An 18,953-nucleotide genomic window follows, 5' to 3' on the forward strand; every position below is an offset into this window, starting at 1 on the left:
TATTATTTTAGTCTCATGATTTTAAAGCCAATCTCCTGAGTTTTGGTGGGAGAGGGGGCTGACTTGTCATTTTTGAGCCCTGGAGGCTGGCGACGCTGAAATTGTCAACATGCTAAATTATAACAAATATCTAACAAACCAATGCCGGAGCCCTACGATCTAGGCTGCTGGCGTGCTCAGACCACCCCCTGGCATGCTGGCCTGTTTCATTGTTTCCCTTATTGGTCTGTTGCTATCCACCTGCTGTCTCTTTGTCTCCTGCATAGATTGTAAACTTTGTGGGACAGGGACCATCTTGTGTTTGTACAGCACCTAGCGCGATGCAGGTTCCTCGGCGCTACTGCGATACAAATCATAAATAATAATCACGGGCGTTAATCCTTTACCCTGCATCAGAGGAGCGGAATGCAAAGATTTCTTCCAGTGTGTGCGTTAAAAGCGATTCAAGCCCCCCATTTAAAGATGCCCCAATCCCATTTTTTGGTTCGTTTGTTTTGTTTTTAGGAAATTTCCACTGCATCTTTGTCTGCCGGGAAGGCTGGCAGTTCAAGTCAGATGGAAATGCAGCCAGGCCCTTCCCATTGAAAGAGGCTAGGTGTGAAATTTCTCATGGGCAAAGAAGTGAAAGCTGCAGGGTGTCTAGAGGAAGGTGGGCGAGAGAGAGAAAAAAATCAGCAGCCAGAAAGAGACAGAAATTCTGAAAGCCGCAGCCCCATTTTTGAGGGGCTGGGGAGGAAAGGAGCTTTCTATGAAGGGATTGTAAAATGCACTCCCCCTGGCCTGGAGAACAAGGCCCCCCACTCTATCTAATAATCATTAGCATCAATTAGAATCGTTTGAAGTGGGCAGCATCTTTGTCTCTCTGAAAAAAAGAAAGAAAGAAAGAAAGAAAACCCTTTTCAGGGAGCCTGTAACAACATCTGGAGCAGGAGGAGGCTGGACTCAAGTTCCCCACTTTCATCTCTTGTCAAGGTGCTTGGAATGTTAATACAGCTCCATTCTTTAATGGAGTTGTCAGGAAATGCTTTTCACCCGGGTTCCTTTGGCTCAAGGGGGGATGTTTACAAAGGGCTTTTATTTAAAGTGTTCTAAGAAACTCCCCCTCCCCTTTTATTTTCTACTCCCTTTAAAAACAAAACAAAACAACAAAAAAGGAGGATCAGGGACGACATCCTTTTATCTCCCCTGCCTGCTCCCCTGCAAAAGCTTCCCCTCCACTGGGCAGATGGGTTGGAAACAGACCCCATGCAAACCCCAAGCTGGCAGCCCTGTGTCAGTGAGTTAGGGTCACTTGGAAAGGAGGGGGTTTGTTAGCAGGGCAAGTGCCTGGCTCCCCGGGGCAGGCCCCCCCCCCATTTTGCTGGCTGGCTGGTGCGACATTTCCCAACTCGTTAACGCTGGGTGAAAATCCCCAGCTTTTTAACAGAAATACATTAGCAGAGCACATAGTGCTAATGGGAGACAAAATGCCTCATTAGCCAGCTAATTCTACCACAGTGGCAGAATACAAAACTCACCTTACTGTCACTGCTGTCTGTCCATCCAGCTCCCCCTTTCTTTCTGCCTCCCTAATTTCGCTCTCCCACATATTTGCTCTGTCCCCCCCTGACGCTGGATTCCTCCCCCGCACTATAAGAGCTGCTTGATTGAACACAATGCACTAGGCAGCCCCATAAGGAGTTTTTTTGCTTTCTTTTAACTGGCCAGTTTCTTGCTGCCTTTCATTTCACTCCAGTTGGGGTTAATGGATTTGAGGAATGAATCCTCCTCCCCCACCCCCCTTAGCTAGTGTGAGCTCCCCTTTGGTATCTGTGAATCTCTTCCTTGTCCCTAATTTTAAAGCAAAATTTTGCACTTGGTTGGATTCTATCCCAGTTCAGTTTGACTGCTGAATTTTAGTATTGACTCCAGTGGGAAGATCAAAAACATTGTTACTTAATTTTTGGTTTATGCTCTTCCCCTCTCATTATTAATTTGTATATGATGCCTTGTGTGAAAGAAGTTAGTGTACATTTTTTTCTCATCCATCCTTCCATCCCCATTCACACTTCTCTATCTGTATTGTAATATTGGGCTATGTATTATTCCATCAATATCAAATCACTGGGGAGATCTGCTTAAAAGCAGATGGGCTGAGGGGCATTATTATTAATGTATTGTCATTATTTTTATAATAGTAATTAATTATAGCTACATTAAATGTATGTATATATTAAAATAAATTATCAGGTTTTCTTTGAAGTTTGCACAAGGCAAAGTTCTATTTTCTCCATTTAAGTTTTATATTTATTTGCAAATATTTCAGAGGATTTTATTCCACATAATAGTTATTATTTACCGTAAGTATATGCTTTCCTTATACTTACATAATGTGTAATAATTATAAGAGTTATTAATCATTAGATAGAGAATATTAAAGATGCTAACCAGAGCAAGTTACATTATCTGGAATTTAAAAGTTGGACAAGAGTAACAGACTATTGACCCTGCAAACTTACTGCAAAACATCAAAGAGAAACTGGAGCTGGAAAACAGTCTCTGGGGAGTTTGGAAGTCTATTTTTTTATTGCCAGAGTCTCCAATTTTGCAAGCTGCTTAAGCATATGCCCTAACTTCAAGCACGTGACTTCAGTTAGGAAAGGTTTGCAGGACTGGGGCCTTATATTGTAATAAGGAGCAATAAAACCTCAGCTGTATTTTTTTTATTCATGTATTTCCAAATTGTCACGGAAGGGAGCTTGCTAAATGAGAGACATAAACTCTTTATAGAAAAAGCTGATGGATTATTTTGTACAAGCACCTGGTTATCATCTCCCTCTCCGGGTTCTTTCCCGGAAACCCATTCCCAGGATATTTCCTTAGGAACGACATAATCTAATAGTATTCCAATATAGTTTCTTGATTTACATTTGCCCTGAAATACTCAGAGTGTAAAAACACTGAGTCTGATTCTTTTTTACAGTAAGGCACATTTACATGGCTCTGGCAGCGTAGAGGAACTTTAATACGTACATTTACATTTGTGCCCACTTTAAGGCAGGTTTATTAACACACCCACACACTTATACATATATCTATGTTTTATTTTCAAGTTAAAGCCAAAAGGTTCGTAGCCTCTAATGTCTGTGCCAAACAAATCTAGGGCTTGCAGGCACAGACTGCCAGGACTCAGACATCAGCAATGGAAGATGCCTCTGTCCGTTCACGTATCCGGGCGGAGTTCCTCTGGGCGGCATCCACTGGCTCCCTTGACACCTTTGAGGAGCAGTCGGCGCTGTCCGGGGTTCTCTGCTCGGTGTCCTCATCAGGCTCCCTTCTTTTGACCCTCTGACCGCACTCCTGTCCCTGTTCTTTTATTAGTTGTCCCTCAAAATCAGTTGGGTTTTGAGGTCCTGTAGATCCTCCCCTTAGGCTGGGGGGGATCCTTTAGCACCCGCCCACTTCCCAGAACCCAGTAGGTACACAGTGGAAAAGACCTGGATATTAAAAAAAAAAAAAAAGATGCATTTTCTTGAGGGTGACAGAATGAAAAGAGTGACCAAAAAAGATAAAGCGCTGGAAAGGACTTTGAAACTCCCCAGCTTCCGAGGAAACATTGGAGCTTCCTGCCTTGTGTGACAGAAAATGGCAGACAGGGAGCAGGAATCAGCCCTCCGATGAGGATGGAACAGTACAGACACATGCACACAATTACACACACACACACACACACACACACACACACACACACACACACACTCAGGAGCACCACCAGCTTTTTTGGCACCCTAGGGGGACGAAGGTCCAGCCCCCGAAATGGTGCCCCCAACAGAGACAGTGGAAGGTCCTGCCCCCGAAATACCAATGACAACCAGGGCGGCCAAAGATCCGGCCACCACAGTCACCGCCCCCCAAATGTTAGCGCCCTAGGCAACCGCCTAGGTCGCCTAATGGGTTGCGCCGGCCCTGCACACACTGAAATAACAGGTTGCAAATTAACAGTGAATTTCAGCTCCATATCTCAGCACCCTCTTGCACAGAGACTTGCGTGTGTTTAGGTGCATGAGCGCATATAGACGTGTGCATGTGTACACATTGTGTGTGCGTGCTTGCAGATATTTGTGTGTATATATTTGTGGTGATGTGTGTTTGTGTTCATGTGTTTGTGCATTTCTGCATTTATATTGTGTGTATGATCGTATTTTTTACATGTATCGTGTGGATGTTTGTGTGTTTCTCTGTACTTTTGTTATCTCGGTGTTGTGTGTATGCATGTGTTGTGTATGGTGTATGCGTCTACGCTTGTATTTATATTGTGTATATTTGTGGAGGGGCTTTTAGGTGCATGTTGTGTGTGTGTATATTTGTATGGGATGTGAGACCTCCCTTCCCATTCCAATTTGATCATTCCAAGCAGACCTGACCGTTGTCATAGGCCAGTCTAGGCTGTGTCCTGCCTGTCCCAGCCCAGAGACACCCCTGTCCTGCAGGCACCCAGCAGAGCGTCAGGCATTGGAATAGCCTCTCCTTTCTCCACCCAGCTGCAGCCTGCTTTGCATATTAATATCTTATTTACACTTCACAGGGGAAGCCCTCGATATAAAGCCACTTTGGGCCCTTCCTCTGTATAAAGAGCCAGCCAGCCAGGAGGCTGAGGCTGGGAGAGTGCAGCTTGCACGGCATCTGGAAAGCAGCAAGCCCACGCTAAGGAAGCAGCTAAGTCCCAGCCTCACCATCAGCCACATATCTGCTGTCTGAACATGCTCCAGAGCCCATTCTTCCCAGGTCTGCTCAGCAACATCCTGGCAACAGCAACAGACTCATCTGGCCCCCCAGCTTCTCCAGATGTTCCCCAGCCCCCTCGGAAGACCCCTTTTAACATTGACGCCATCCTCTCCAAGCCAGAGCCCCAGAAGAAAGGCGCAGCCTCTGCCAGATGGTCCTCCAAGCTGCCTCTGGAGTGGCACAGATGGATTTACCCAGCCACCTACTCCATTGGCCTCGTGCCCTACCCAGCCATGTACCTGGATAAGCTGGGCTATGGGGTGCTGCACCAGCAGCTGCAGCACAGGGTGCAGAGGGGCTGCCTGTTCTCTTATCCCAGCTGTAAGCAAGACAGTAAGTAGTGTTTAAGCTGGAAAGGTTACAGGGATGGGTGGGTGGGTGCCTGTGTTCTGGGGGGTGTGAGTGGAGGCAGGGGTGTGTCTGTGTGTACAAAAGTTATAGTGCTACTGGTTCTCAATCTGGATCTGTGAATGGGGTGTTGCTGTCTGATATGTGTGTCCATGTTTGAAGGAATGAGGGGTGTACGGGTATGTGGCATGTCCGCATGTGTGAGGCATACCTGGATTGTGTATAGGGTGCATGTGTGTGTCTGTCTTTCTCAACTTTAGGGTATTTCCCTCCAGTATGTGTGCACATGTACTGTGGTGGGTGAGGGGTGGATGGTTCTGACCCATTTCTGCCAGTGTATTTGTGTGTCTGTCTGTGCATGGGGTTAATCTGTCTTGGTGTAGTTTGTGTGGAGGTTGGTTTGTATGTCTGTGTGGGTAGAGGGTATGTGGCAGATGTCCGGTATAAGAACTAGGTATTGTTACTTTTATATGCAGCATGTCACAGAATCATAGGACTGGAAGGGACCTTGAGAAGGGGAAGCCGTGTCTGGAGCTGTAAAAGGGCGTCTGGAGGATGGCAAGTGTTCTGCCTTATCCTTTAGGGAGCTTGGCAAGAGATACAGACTCATCAGGATTGGGCAGGAACAAACTGTGACCCTTAGAGCTTTGACTTTTTCTGGACTAAACCAAACTAGTAGAAAACCCAAAAGGTTTTATTTTTTAAATTCTTTTAGGATCCCTAAGATTTCCAGGGTGCATCTCGCACCCTAGTCCCCAGCTAGTTTGTTGTGGGCACTGATACAGTCACAGACAGAAATTCAGTTTAATTTCCTGAAGTTTACAGACTCTGCTCAGTTTCTGTGTGCAGTGGTGGAGGGGGTAGAGAGGAGAGAGCACGGTGATTTCCCAATATTTATTTCTATTTCTGGGTTAAAGGGGCTGATGTTTATTAATCCTGAGAAGCTGATGGGTGAAGGGAGCCCATGGTTTGGGGTTTATTTTCTTAGGGATTGATCCTGCAGATTTGTGTGTGAATAACTTTGCTGCAGTTGGAACTACTCATCTGAGTAAAATTACTCTCACATGTGTTTGCAGAATCTGACCCCAAAGTTTGTTAGGCTTTTTAATGCACATGCACCTAGGGCAAAAAGAGATTTTTGTTTTTAAAGTAACAGATTAATTTGGGTTTCATGGGCAGAACCAGAGACCCATGGACTTGGATTGCTCTAACAGAGGGCAGACTTTAGTTCAGTGTGTGTATATTCCTGTCTCCTCTGTATTTACATCAAACCATATGGTATGATTGGTTTTTATGCAAAATTAACCCTTTATCTCAATGAGTAGCTTTGCTTAAAAATAGATGGTGCACTATGGCCCACTGAAATGTATTATCATAGAGCGTGCAGGGGCCAATCCCATGGTTGGTAACAGAGGCAAAACTACCCGCCTGTATCAATGCTGATTTTTGCCTGCATAAGAAACCAAGATTTGAGCCCTAGAATTTTTTAGGATTTAGATTCTAAAAATTTTGTTTATACTCAGAAGCCTTTTAAAACTATTTAATGTAGTTATGAAATTCTTATATCTTTTTTTAGACCGTTTAATATCTGTGCATTTATATATTACATTGTAATTATATTGCTAGGTGGTGACAGTATGCTTGGGCAATTTGCAAAATGATTTTATAAATTATTTAACTCCAAATCCTACTATAATAAATATATTTAGCCCTTCTGCTGTAAATAGGCTGAGTTCAAGTCAAGTCAAACTAACGTTGATTTACACCAGCAGAGAATCTGGCCCTACATTATAAGTGTTTATACACTCAGATATTTTAACACATAACGCACCTGGTTAGCTTTACACACTGGAGTAATCCCATTGACCCAGTGATTACTCTTGTGCATAAAGTTAAGCATGTACAGAAGAATTTGCAGGATCAAGGCCTATAATTCTAACAATTTATAATTACTTTCTACCTATTTTTATTGTCAGAAACATTTTAATATCGACATTTCAAGTTCCCAGTGGTTTATATAACTATATTTTGATACTTAGAAACCTTTTTAACTCCTACCATGATCCTATCGGACCATGATCCCACAGGCTGATCCATGCAGGTGGATCCCTATGCATTTGCAGAGCCCCTCTAAAGTCAGTGGGGCTCAGTAGGGGAACAGGGACCCACACATGCAGATCCAACGGCAGGATCAGGGCTTTCCAGTGTAACTATTTATTAGCAAGGGGCCTGACTGCAAACCCTGGGCCTCCAGCCCTCCACACTCTGAGGTGGTCAAAATCGGAACCCAGATCCAAAGCATGGGCCGAACCAACACCTCAGATCCTAACAATCCTAGACTTAGGAGAGAGGAGCTCAAAATTCAGAAAACTCCCACTTATTCATTATGCGAAGGCCTCCATCCTGCAACCTTCCTGGGTTATGGGGATCCCTGAAGTCAGGGGATGACTCACATAAGTAAGGCTTACTCATGTGATTAAGGCTGCAGGCCCAAGCCCTGCATTTATTTTGTGTAAGAATTTGAAGCGAGTGGGAAAGAGTTGGCAGATCAGGGCCTGAGAAGCCCTGTTGCCTGTTCCTGAGTTAGTGTAGTTTGACGGTTTTTTATTAAGAATTCCATACTATTATACCAACCAGACAGTTCTGAATAATATAGTAACTATTGTTATGCCAGCAATGTACATGAGACCATGCAGGACCCAAGACACACCTTGCCATAGAGAATTGACAATCCAGCTCCCCAGTACATAAGCACATTATTATCTTTACTCTCAAGCAATCCCACTGAATCACAGTGTTTGCTGGATCTGGCCCTGAACAAGAACTTCCAGTATAAGCAATGCATGGAGCGGGTCACATCCGGCTCGCCTCACGCAATCACTGACTTCCCTGGGACCAGGGTCGGCCCTTTGTCAGAAGGGTTCCCCAGATATACTGGCTGGCAGAGGCTGTTTCTTTCCTCAAAGCATTGCTGTTCCTGCTCTTCCATCCCTCCTTAGCCCCTGTGGACTGGATCAGCCCTGCTCCAAAACCAGCCCCAGCTGTAGCTAGCAGGGTTTGGAGTAGATAAAACACATTCACCCACTGTAAGGAGAGTTAACAAGGGCTGTGACGGGTGCTTTCTTTCTGTACATGTGTCAGGCATTTCCTGCAAGGCTAATCGGGCTGTTTCTGTCTTTTACCTTGCTGACTCTTGCCCCTTGCTCGCAGGTCTGGAGTTGTCTGGATGCGTAGGAGCTGTCTCGCTGGGGCCTTCTGTTCCTTGGAGATCCAGGGGGCCCTGTAAGACGAAGAGGGTCCGCACAGTCTTCAAACCAGAACAGCTGGAGCGGCTGGAGCAGGAATTCCTCAAACAGCAATACATGGTGGGCACGGAGCGGGTGGATCTGGCGACCACCCTGCACCTCACAGAGACCCAGGTAGGACATCTACCCCCTTCCCCTGAGGCCATGAGCAATCTGGGATCTCTACACGGTCCTCGGGGTCAGGCAGAGATCCAGGCATGGTCCCTTCCTGGGACTGCAGCCGGAAATGACAGCAGATGAGCCACCTAGCAAGTTTCAGGGCTTCTGTCTCTGCTATAGCGTGAGGAGCTCCTGTCATAAGGAGCTGATTCTCCCCAGAAACGGGGAGGGTCCCTGGGATCCCAAGGGAAATCCCCTGACTAGGAATATTTAAAATTAGATGAGACAAAGCACAGGCAAGTCATGATGCATAGTTAACCTGTGGCCCTACCATATAAGATATCACTGAGGCAGGAGGCAAAATAAGGTTAGAAATTTGCCTGAATAATAACAACCTCCACTGATGCATTTTTAGTCTACTTAATGGATGTATTTGGGGTATAGATGCTCCTGGTTGAGGGCCCAAGCCAGACAAAGTGTTATAGGTTAGAAAGACTCTTCCTATATGGGAAGATTACTGTGCAATTGTCAAAATGGGGCCATCGTTCCTCTGCAGCAGCGGATACTGGCCACAGCTAGAGACAGGAGACTGGAGTAGGTGGGCCACTGCTTTGATGCAGCCTGGCTATTCCTATTGTACTGCAAGGATCAGTTCTGCATTAGCTGGCGAAGGTGGACTAGATGACTCATTTTCCATCTCTAGTTTCTATGATTCTTGATTTTTGTCACTGTGCATGCGACTATCATGGGGGCTGAGGGTCACAAAGACCTCTGGGAACTGGGGACTCTTTCCATGATCGCTGATTTGCGTCACTTTTAAGAAGGCCTAGGAGTGGGCCCCACCCTTCCAAGCCAGCAGCACTGTCCCCCAGCTCTTCTCCTGCTTTCGCTGATCATTGCTGTTCCTGGTTGGATGACCCAGAGGGAGTTTTGCCTTGACCTCATCGGGCGCAAGATCGGGCCTTTTCTAACCAGTCTAATCACCCCCTTTGTGCTGAGGTGGCTGGTACATGGGGCTGCTTAGGGAGAGCTGCGTTCAGACAGAGTCGGGGAGTCAGGACTCTTGTGATCCGTTTCATTATTGTCTGTGTGCAGATGGCATGACCGTCATGTGACTCAGTTTCCCCATCTGTAAATCAGGGACAATACCACTTACCAACCTCACTGGGCAGTTGGCAGGCTTAGGTAAATGTCTGTAAAGTGCTTTGAGAGCCTCAAAAGAAAGGAGCCACTGCTTTATTTATAACTATTATTAATAATCCTTATGGCCCATGTTGCCAAGAGCCTCTTAGCACCAAATCCTTCTGCAGGTCAAACTCCAGGAGTCTTGCCTGTGGAGGGATTACAGAATTGGGCCCTGCTGACAGTCTTTTAGCACAATTCAAAGACTTGCCAGGTCAGGGCTGTAATGCCCCCAAGCCTTGTCCCAGAGCGAGTGGTTTTCATTGCCTGTTGTGCTGAATCTCTCCTAGGTGAAAGTCTGGTTCCAGAACCGGAGGATCAAATGGAGAAAGCAAAGCCTGGAGCAGAAGAAAGCGAAGCTGGCGCAGTTTGGAGAGACGCAGCCTCTTCCTACGGACTCGATGGACCTCGAGAACAACGAGGAAGACACGGTGGATGTGGAGGTCTAAATGGCTTCAGAATTCCCTGCTGCAGACGTTGCTCTTGCAATGGAACTAGTGGGGGTTTACAGCTATGTCCAAGGAGAAGACTGACCGATGAAGCTACCAGGGAGTTAAGCAGCTGCTCCACACATGCGCTTCTCCAGCCGGATAAATAGATCAAGCTCTTTATCTGAATGCTGATGATACCGGACTGACCTGGCGCTGCCTAGGATGTGTCTGTGATATGCAACACCCACTGTCTGGCAACCTCATACTAGAGACCCAGGGCCTGCTGCTTATCAGGTCAGTTGCACACAGGCTGACCAGATACCAAGTGTGAAAAATTGGGACAGTGGGTTGCGGTGGGGGGGTAATAGGAGCCTATATAGGAAAAAGCCTCAAATATCAGGACTGTCCCTATAAAATCAGAACATCTGGTCACCCTATTTGCACATGGGCAGCTTCCATAACAAGGCCACAGTGTGTAAAACCAGATAACCCACAAGTCTTTCTTTTCTCTGTTGAAATGCCACAAAGCATGGCCCCTTTCCAGCAGAAAGACTGGGGTTAAAATTAGACATGAGAGAAGGGGGCAAGTCATAGAGTTCAAATCCAGATCCAGACATCAGTGCATGTAAATGCAGTGCAGTTGTGATTTATCAGCCCCCTGGTGCTGCTGAGTAGCCCTGGGCAGGGAGAGTGTTAAGAGAATCAGACTCATGACTTTTTCCCTAGTAGCCTCCTAGTTCATTTATTTCCATGTCAGGTTTGAAGTTCAGATCTGCACAAAAAATGCTCCTCTAAAATTTGCAATAAAGTAAAGGGGATCTGACCAAACTAAGGAGAAAAAAGCCCAGCTGGCCATAATTGAGGGCTTGGTACTGCCACAAGCATAATTCTCATTGATTTCAATGGGAGTGCCGCTGCTGTCCCTATATACTGATTCTGATCTTATTTACACCGATACTCCACCGGTGTAAGCCTATTATCTGCCATGGAGTTATCGTAAGAGACACGAGAAGAGGCTCAGGTCCTTCCAGGTCAATGTAAGACTGCAGGATCAGGTCCTAAAGATAAACATTTGCAGTTCAAGTTTTCTGAAAGCTGTAAGCACCTAGGGCTTAGAATGAAAGTGCCTCCAGGCAGCCCTCCTGCATCGCTGCAATAAGGATTTGTACATTTTTGCCTCTCTCCTGGCCTGCAAAGCCCAGATCAAAGACCTCACCCCTACGCACATATTGCATTACCTTTACCGTGCAGAGGTGCGCTCAAGTGGCAAAATCTGGGCCTAGCTTTCAGTTACCTCTCTCCATAGGGCAGTGTTTGGATGTGGAATTTTGCTTCAGCCCATTATACAAGTATTGCTTTGGATTTCAAACTCCATCTTTATACCAAGCACGGTCTTTCCCCCACCCCCAGCCACGCACACACACTCTTTATGACTCCAGCTGTAGTTGCTCTGTTGTGTCTTCCATCTCTGCATTATGTCAGAGGAAACAGCATCTGGTGGTTTTGTCCAGTATCTCACAATAGAGCCAGCGCTTGTATTTTTAACAGGAGAGCAAACTGGGTTTGTACAGTTGAGGACAGGTGAGGCTCAATCCCTTTTCTATTTCATTGTCTGAGGTGTGCTTTGAGTTCACATTGCCAGCTGCTAAGGGCGCTCTTAGCACCCAAATGCTCAGTACCGGGGCTTGCCGCCACGGGTGTTTGCTGTTTCCTGTGTTTGCTGAAGCCCAGTCAGGACTGCTCCAGGATATTAAAGCAGCTGGCTGCCTGGCAGTTGGCCCCAAATGCTCAGGATAATTTATTGTGCCTCTTTTTGAACCAGAACATTGTAAATAACACGACTCTTGTATTATTTATAGACATAGCCCTGCTTTTTGGACACTGTAATTTATTTATTTGCTTCACATTTGCCCATAATAAAAACTAGTCTATTTCAAAAGAGCTACAAAGGGATGGAAACTGGGAGGTGATATTTTCTTTCAAGCAAAGATGTGACTGGGTGGCTCGCAGGGGGATTGGAGCCTGTGGGTGATGGGGCTCAGACTGCACCACCTTGGCAGATGGTTCATACATTCAGTCAGATTCAGCCTGTGATTTCCCATCACTGGTGCACTAGCCATTTTCCTTCTTGTTTTATCTACAAACCAGGATGACCCGTAAGAGGGAAGCCAGCCGAAGCGGTGGTTAGGGGTGTCACAGACTCACAGATCGTGCCCACTCTTGGCCCCGTGCAGTCCGTGGGGGGATGCCCCTTTCAGTGAGACAGCCCTTCCCGGGGGTCCATTCTCTCCCGGGGTCAGGCTCCTCCACCTACTGGAGCCACCTCTCTGAGCCTTAGCACACCTGTTTCTCGCAGTGGGCCCCCCCAGGGAGTTCACTCGCTCTGGACCCCCAGGGCCTCCACTCCCCCCACCCCCCGAAGGGGTTGATGCAGCCCTGTTCTCTAGACCGGAGTGACTCTCAGCCAAAAACAGAAGGGTTTATTGAGCTTTGAAGACAGCACAGGAAACTCTCAGGGCCTCAGGCCTGGCCTCCCTCAGCACAGCACATCCCAGTCTCCCTGCATCCAGGTGGGCTCTGCCTGCTTCCCCTCTCCAGCCCAGAGCCCCCCTGCTTCCCAGCTGGGCATCTGATATCACCGGCCCCAAGCCCCACCTCTGTCCATTGGGTCGCCTTAAACAGGGTCATAAACCGGGTGGCCTGGGCTCCTCTCCTCCTTCTGTCCTCTGGCCCCCTCTGGCTGGAACCAGCTGGTCAGGTCACCGGGGCCCTCTCTTCACAGCCCATTGTCCTTCCACTGGCCAGAACTGGCTGTGACTCCTAAGTTGGGTCTCCAGGTCACCAGTTGCTGGGGTATCCATCCTCCAGGCCATTGGCTGGGGTCCCAAATTCCCTCTCTGTCTCTGTAACAACAAACTCCCTCTCCCCTCACCTCGTTAAACCAGTAACAGCGAGGGAAACTGAGTCTCACTCCCTTCTGCATGCAAACCATTGGAAAACAAGGATAGAACAAGAAAATCACCCACTTTGTAACAAGGGGCCATGGTATCACTGGTAAAGAACAAAAGACGGTAACGTGGGCCAGCCAAACCACTGAAAGTGTGATCTGCCTGCTGATTTTCCGCAGTGCCTTGGACAACAGGGCCCTGATCTCTGATCCAAGTAACTCATAAAAAGAGAGTTGGTTCCTCAGACCTCTCTGGATTCCCTGATGCTCCCTCAGCCTCCAAGACCAGACCATTCAAACAGGCCCTTCAACCCTGTAGGAAAGGTCCCACCACAATTCACAGAAGGTGATGCTCCACCCCGACCATGTCCCCCTTTCTTCCAGCCCCATCACAAATACTAGATCCAGGATGGGACCAGCTAGGTGAGCTGAGTCAGAAACCACCCAGGCCAGGCCCATGGTCACTACAGCAACCATGAATTCCTGGGATGAGCCAGAAGTATCAATCCACTTGGACATGGGCCTCATCGAACACTCTGAGGCTTGGTACCTCCAGGGAGAAGCCTGACCCACTCAGCAAGGAGCTCTGTGGTGTCTCAGGACACCAGTTCTAGCCCAAATGCTCATTTACATCTACCACTGGCCTGGGAGACTTCCTACAACTGCAATTTGGTGCAAAAACCACAGCCACACATCCTTCTGACCTTATGTTGCACCATGTGCATATAGACCTCCTGCTGCTGTAGCACAAACTCCTACCATTCAGGGTAAAGAAAAATCGCTATTAACTGTTAGCAATGTAAGGCCTCTGATGCACTGTCAAGCAGTTCTGAGCCCATCCAGCAGAGGGCAGTCTCTTTCACATGTGTGACATTTCTTTAAAACGTATGTACACATCACCTGGAAAATATTATGTCACGCTGCATTCTAAAGGTGTCATTACAAATTAGATCTGGTTGAAAAAATGGAATTATACTCCCCATGGAGACAGGTTTATTATTTGGGGGGGGAAGGGGGAAAGAGTAAAGGTATAATTTTTAATTCTGAGCGTTTCCTTCCCTCTGCTGCCTCTTTTAAACCCCCTATCAATCTCCCCAACCCTCCAATGGAAAGTAAAAATTAAATTTCTCATTTTGAAAAATGTCAGGTTTTCCCCCTAACATTTTTTTTTTAATGTCAACAAATTTAATTTAATGAAACTCTTATTTTCTGATGAAAAAGGTTTTTATTGGAAAAATTTTTTTTGACCAGGAGCTCCCATTAAAGGAGCCAGTCAAGATCGAAGCCCCATTGTCCAAGGTGCTGCACAAACTTAAGTCCCTGCCTTGAAGAGTTTACAGTCAAGAGCAAAGAAGAGTGGCAAATTCTTTTCAATTCCTAGTTAAACTGGGCATGGTTCATCCTAGTGGCTGCAGGTGAAAAGCTCTGTAGCTCATTAGCAGTGCCCTGAGGCAGCCAATTCCCCATAAGTGCTAATGTGACACCATGGAGAATAAAGTTACTTTCTGGAAAGGTGAGTTTATTAAATCAAGTTCTGACCTTTCTGGAACTCAGGCACACTCTCCTGCTTTCTCTACAGGTTGGAAAATCTCCCACACACTGCTCAAAATCTCAAACACATTCTGTCTGCCACACCCTGTTCTTAAAGACACAGCTCCTATTATAACAATCCCTAGCTCTTATACAGCACTTTTTCATCCATAGCTCTCAAAGCACTTTATAAAAGAGGTCAGAATCATTATCCCCATTTTACACATGGGGAAACTGAGGCACAGAGGTCAAGTGAGCTGCCCAAGGTCACCCAACCAATAAACAGCAGAGCCAGGAACACAGGGCTCCTGAGTCCCAGTCCAGTGCTCTTCACTAGGCCACACTGCCTTCCTACCAACCACCTATAAAGAAAGTCCAAGGCAGAAGAAACTACCAAAAATGAATATAACAATGACCTGTATCTGCCATGCTTGTCTGTGCCACTTAGTGGATCATAGCAACATTGGTATGTGCTCTTCCCGGCCTCCCTCCTTCCCCAGCAAGTTAGCACAAGACTAATCCCTATTTTGAGGCTTTAAGTAGGATGCAAGTGGGGTTTTGGCCTTGTCATGGCTCTCTATATAAGGGGGAAATTCCTCCTAAAGCATCAAATAGGTCTGTTCCCTCTCCAATTTTTCTGATTCCAAGGGAGGTAACCTGGCACCTTTAGACTAGCACCCACAAGCTGTAGCCTGAAGCAGGAGGAGGTCAGGTGTCAATATGTTACTTACCTTAGAGCTTGATCTGGAAGAGCGTCCTGAGTTCCCTCACCAATGTCATTGGGAATTAAGGGCAACTCAGCACTTTACAAGAAGGTGCTAAGACCCTGGTAGATTTGAGCCCTTATTTGACTGAACTTTTTCTGAATGTCAGTGACCAGCCAGAAAGCCTGCAGCGACACCTTATGCCCAAAGAGCAGCCATGCTGCCGAGCTCTGGGTTTGACTGTCAGGGGGAAAAGATTTCAAGTTTCTTAAAGGGACATGCAAAGGCAGCCCTGATAGCAGCAGGAGCTCAGGACAAGTGCAGTGTAGCCAATCATCCTTTGGGGTGTCAGCTGGGGGCGGGAGAGAGCCAACACAAGAGTGGGTGAGGGCCAGTTAACTCCATGAAAATGGACTGCCATCACGGTGATTTTCTTACGATGCCGTGCTGCAATTGTTGCCCCAGGAACAGAGGTGGATTAAGATTTATTGGGGCCCTAGGCACAAAGAATATCTGGGCTCCTCACACCCTGGGCACCAGAACCAGGGAGAGCCATCCCCCACCCACTTCTTAACATGGGTGTAGTACCCTCGGGCAGGCATGGCGCAGCAGCGGCATGGGCATAGTTTCAGCATGTTCCCCCCCCCACCCCCCAAACTGTAAGCCTCGGGTCAGAGGCGACAGGAGGAGCAGAGCCGCCGGTGGTTGCTACTTCAGGCACAAAGCCCAGGGGGCAGCCTATCTCCGGCAGCAGGAGCCAGGTGCGGGCACTGAGCAAGGTGCCGCAGCCCCTGAGGCCGGGCAAGTAGCAGCGGGAGCTGTGCCAGAGGAGCCCTCCCTGCCCAGGTCCTTGCTGCCGATGACAGGCTCCGCACTGCCACCCAGGCCAGAGCAGGGCCTCCTCTCCCCGCAGAGCATGTCTGTAGGCCCCAGGGTGAGAGCAGGAGGCTGGCCTAGAACCCCCACCCCTGACATGCCCCACATGGTGGGGGCACAGGCTGAGGGCTGCTCTTGGGCACCCTGGCCTCTGCCCAGGGCAGGTGGAGGGTCCAAGGCTCCCCACGGTGGCCCGGGCTCCCTGGGCGGCTCGTACCACTGCCTGGCTCCAGTTTCCAGCCTGGCCAGGGGACGGGGCCTCATAGGGAAGAGGAAGAGCAGGGGGCAGGGCCACAGTTCTAGCACCAGTGGACCCCTGCTTCTATCCAGGTTCTGGCACTCCTGCGGGGGCCCCCAGATTGGCCAGGGCTTGTGCATTAATCCGCCACTGCCCAAGAAGCTGCATCCTTGCTAGTCCCTGTGATGCGATATGGAGTTCAGTGGCCAGTGCCACCCTTTGGCTTCTTTAGTGTACAGCAAAAACATGAACGGACAGTGTTGCCAACTCTTGTAACTTTATCGGGAGTGGGTTTTTTTAAAGTCCCAGCTCCTGGAGTCATATGATTAGGTGAGAATCTCAGGTTTTTTTCCCAAGGTCCAACAAGGCAAGTCGTTTCTGGTGGACCATTTCCCACAACTTCTGACAAAGGGGTCGTAGATTTTCGGGGACCTTTTCCCCTGGCTCGGTATCCACATGATGGTAGGCTAGGTGGGTTCGTTCTTTCAATGCTAAGAACATCAAGGGAAGGTAGAGATCTATTTTCTCTTCCCTGAGCAGTGGATTTCAAAATCAACTGCCCTTGTCCTTTTTACAACCTTGAAGGATCCTTGCCACTTACCCTCCAGTTTTGACTTCAAGGTTGGCAGCAACAACAAATCCTATCATTGGGGTTAAATTTTCACATCCTGGCCCCTTTATTGTAGGCTCATTCCTGGTTCTAGTGAGATTTCAGCAGGTTCTCTGTCAAGAAAGCCCCCAGTGTCTCTTAAGTTTTCTCTCAAACAGAACACATAGTTACCATGTTGGTTGTTCCTGGGTCTGGCTCCTCCCATGGCTTGTGGAGGAAATCTAGGATCCTGTGGGTCTGCTTCCCATATAGTAGATCAAATGGGGATAATAGGAGGGGTAGGATCAACCAAGCCCAGTGATGGGGATCTGAGGCCTTGGCCCTCCAGCCGGTTCTGAGTTGAGTTCTGGGTTGACAGAGTCTAAACCAAATGTGTACAGTCCAATGTCCCCACAAAAGAAAAGGTCTTCCTTCACCCCACCTCTGGTAGCCTGTGAGTGGCATACCCTTGGCTCAGGGCTTATAATGTCTCTATCCTCTCCAAGGGAGGGGAAAGGTGTTTATACCCCACATACAAAATAGGAACTGCCTAGGAAGGAGTACTGCAAAAAAGGATCTGGGGGTGATAGTGGACAAGAAGCTAAATATGAGTCAACAGTGTAACGCTGTAGCAGAAAAAGCAAACATCATTCTGGGATGTATTAGCAAGACACGAGAAGTCATTCTTCCACTCTAGTCCACGCTGATTAGGCCACAGGCTGATTGTGTCCAGTTCTGGAGCCACATTTTAGGAAAGATGTGAACAGATTGGAGAAAGTCCAGGGAAAAGTAACAAAAATGATTAAATGTCTAGAAAACATGACCTATTAGAGAAAATTGAAAAAAATGGGTTTGTTTAGTCTGGAGAAGAGAAGACTAAGGGGGACATGATAACAGTTTTCAAGTACATAAAAGGTTGTTACAAGGAGGAGGGTGAAAAATTGTTCTTCTTAACCTCTGAGGATAGGACAAGAAGCAATGGGCTTAAATTGCAGCAAGGGCGGTTTAGGTTGGACATTAGGAAAAACTTCCTAACTGTCGGGGTGGTTAAGCACTGGAATAAATTGCCTAGGGAGGTTGTGGAATCTCCATCATTGGACATTTTTTAGAGCAGGTTAGACAAACACCTGTCAGGGATGGTCTAGATAATATTTATTCCTGCCATGAGTGCAGGGAACTGGACTAGATGACCTCTCGAGGTCCCTTCCTATCCTATGATTCTATGTCCCCTCCACAAAAAGGTGGTTAGTACAGGCGCCTCGGCTCTCCTTCTTCACTGGGCATATGATCAAATGCCTCACCCGTTATCTTCCAAATCTTCTCAGCTCTTGGGTAGCTGCTACGAGCAGAATCTCTCCTGCAGTCCGGACTCCTGCTGCACCCTTATTCTGGATCTCCCGAGGGAAGTCTCTGGTTCTCTGCTGTCTCTCCCCCTCTGAGTTGTCTGGCTCTATGAGGTGATGCGTCAGTGCAAAGGTGCCTCCCCATGCCAAAAGGGGCCAGCGGAGACATATGGCTCCGATTCACTCAGTTCAGTGGGGCCATCAGTCCACTCCTGGTGTCCAATAATCTGGACATCCTCTCTGTTCTCTGGCTCCTGTAGCACCTCCGCACCGTATATCACGGGGTGGCCAAACTTACTGGCCCCCCAAGTCACATATGACAATCTGCAGAAGTTTGAAAGCTGGGGCACACCTGCTGGGGGCTGGGGCATTAGCCTTGCAGGAGGCACCTGATGGGGCTTCAGCCCCACTCCTGTTGCAGCACCGAACCCCAGAAGGCGCATCCTGTAGAGCTGAAGCCCAGAGACCCCCGCACTGCTGGGCAGAAGTCCCTACCCCACTGTTGCCGGCAGATAACTGCCTGAGGCCAAGCAACAGTGGGGGGGTCCGTCGCCTGGTGTGCCGCGCCAATAAACACACCAGGGTGGAGAAGCAAAC

General features: G+C 47.8%; 1 protein-coding gene across 1 annotated transcript; it reads left to right on the forward strand.

Annotated features, from left to right (window-relative positions):
• The first annotated feature begins 4,681 nt into the window (after positions 1-4,681).
• Positions 4,682-10,215, forward strand: LOC115652593 (homeobox protein not2-like). The gene is made up of 3 exons (XM_030564831.1): positions 4,682-5,097; positions 8,323-8,531; positions 9,989-10,215. Exons 1-3 carry the CDS (start codon positions 4,740-4,742, stop codon positions 10,145-10,147), a joined length of 726 nt encoding a protein of 241 aa, XP_030420691.1. The 5' UTR covers positions 4,682-4,739; the 3' UTR covers positions 10,148-10,215.
• Positions 10,216-18,953: the final 8,738 nt, after the last annotated feature.

Source organism: Gopherus evgoodei, chromosome 5, assembly GCF_007399415.2.
Source record: "Gopherus evgoodei ecotype Sinaloan lineage chromosome 5, rGopEvg1_v1.p, whole genome shotgun sequence".
NCBI lineage: Eukaryota > Metazoa > Chordata > Testudines > Testudinidae > Gopherus > Gopherus evgoodei.

Excerpts from the sequence above, each read along its gene's own strand:
- LOC115652593 (XM_030564831.1), top strand. The coding sequence starts at position 4,740 with ATGCTCCAGAGCCCATTCTTCCCAGGTCTGCTCAGCAACATCCTGGCA. Across the intron at positions 5,098-8,322 it reads TCCCAGCTGTAAGCAAGACA|GTCTGGAGTTGTCTGGATGC; the intron begins GTAAGTAGTGTT and ends CCTTGCTCGCAG. Across the intron at positions 8,532-9,988 it reads TGCACCTCACAGAGACCCAG|GTGAAAGTCTGGTTCCAGAA; the intron begins GTAGGACATCTA and ends AATCTCTCCTAG.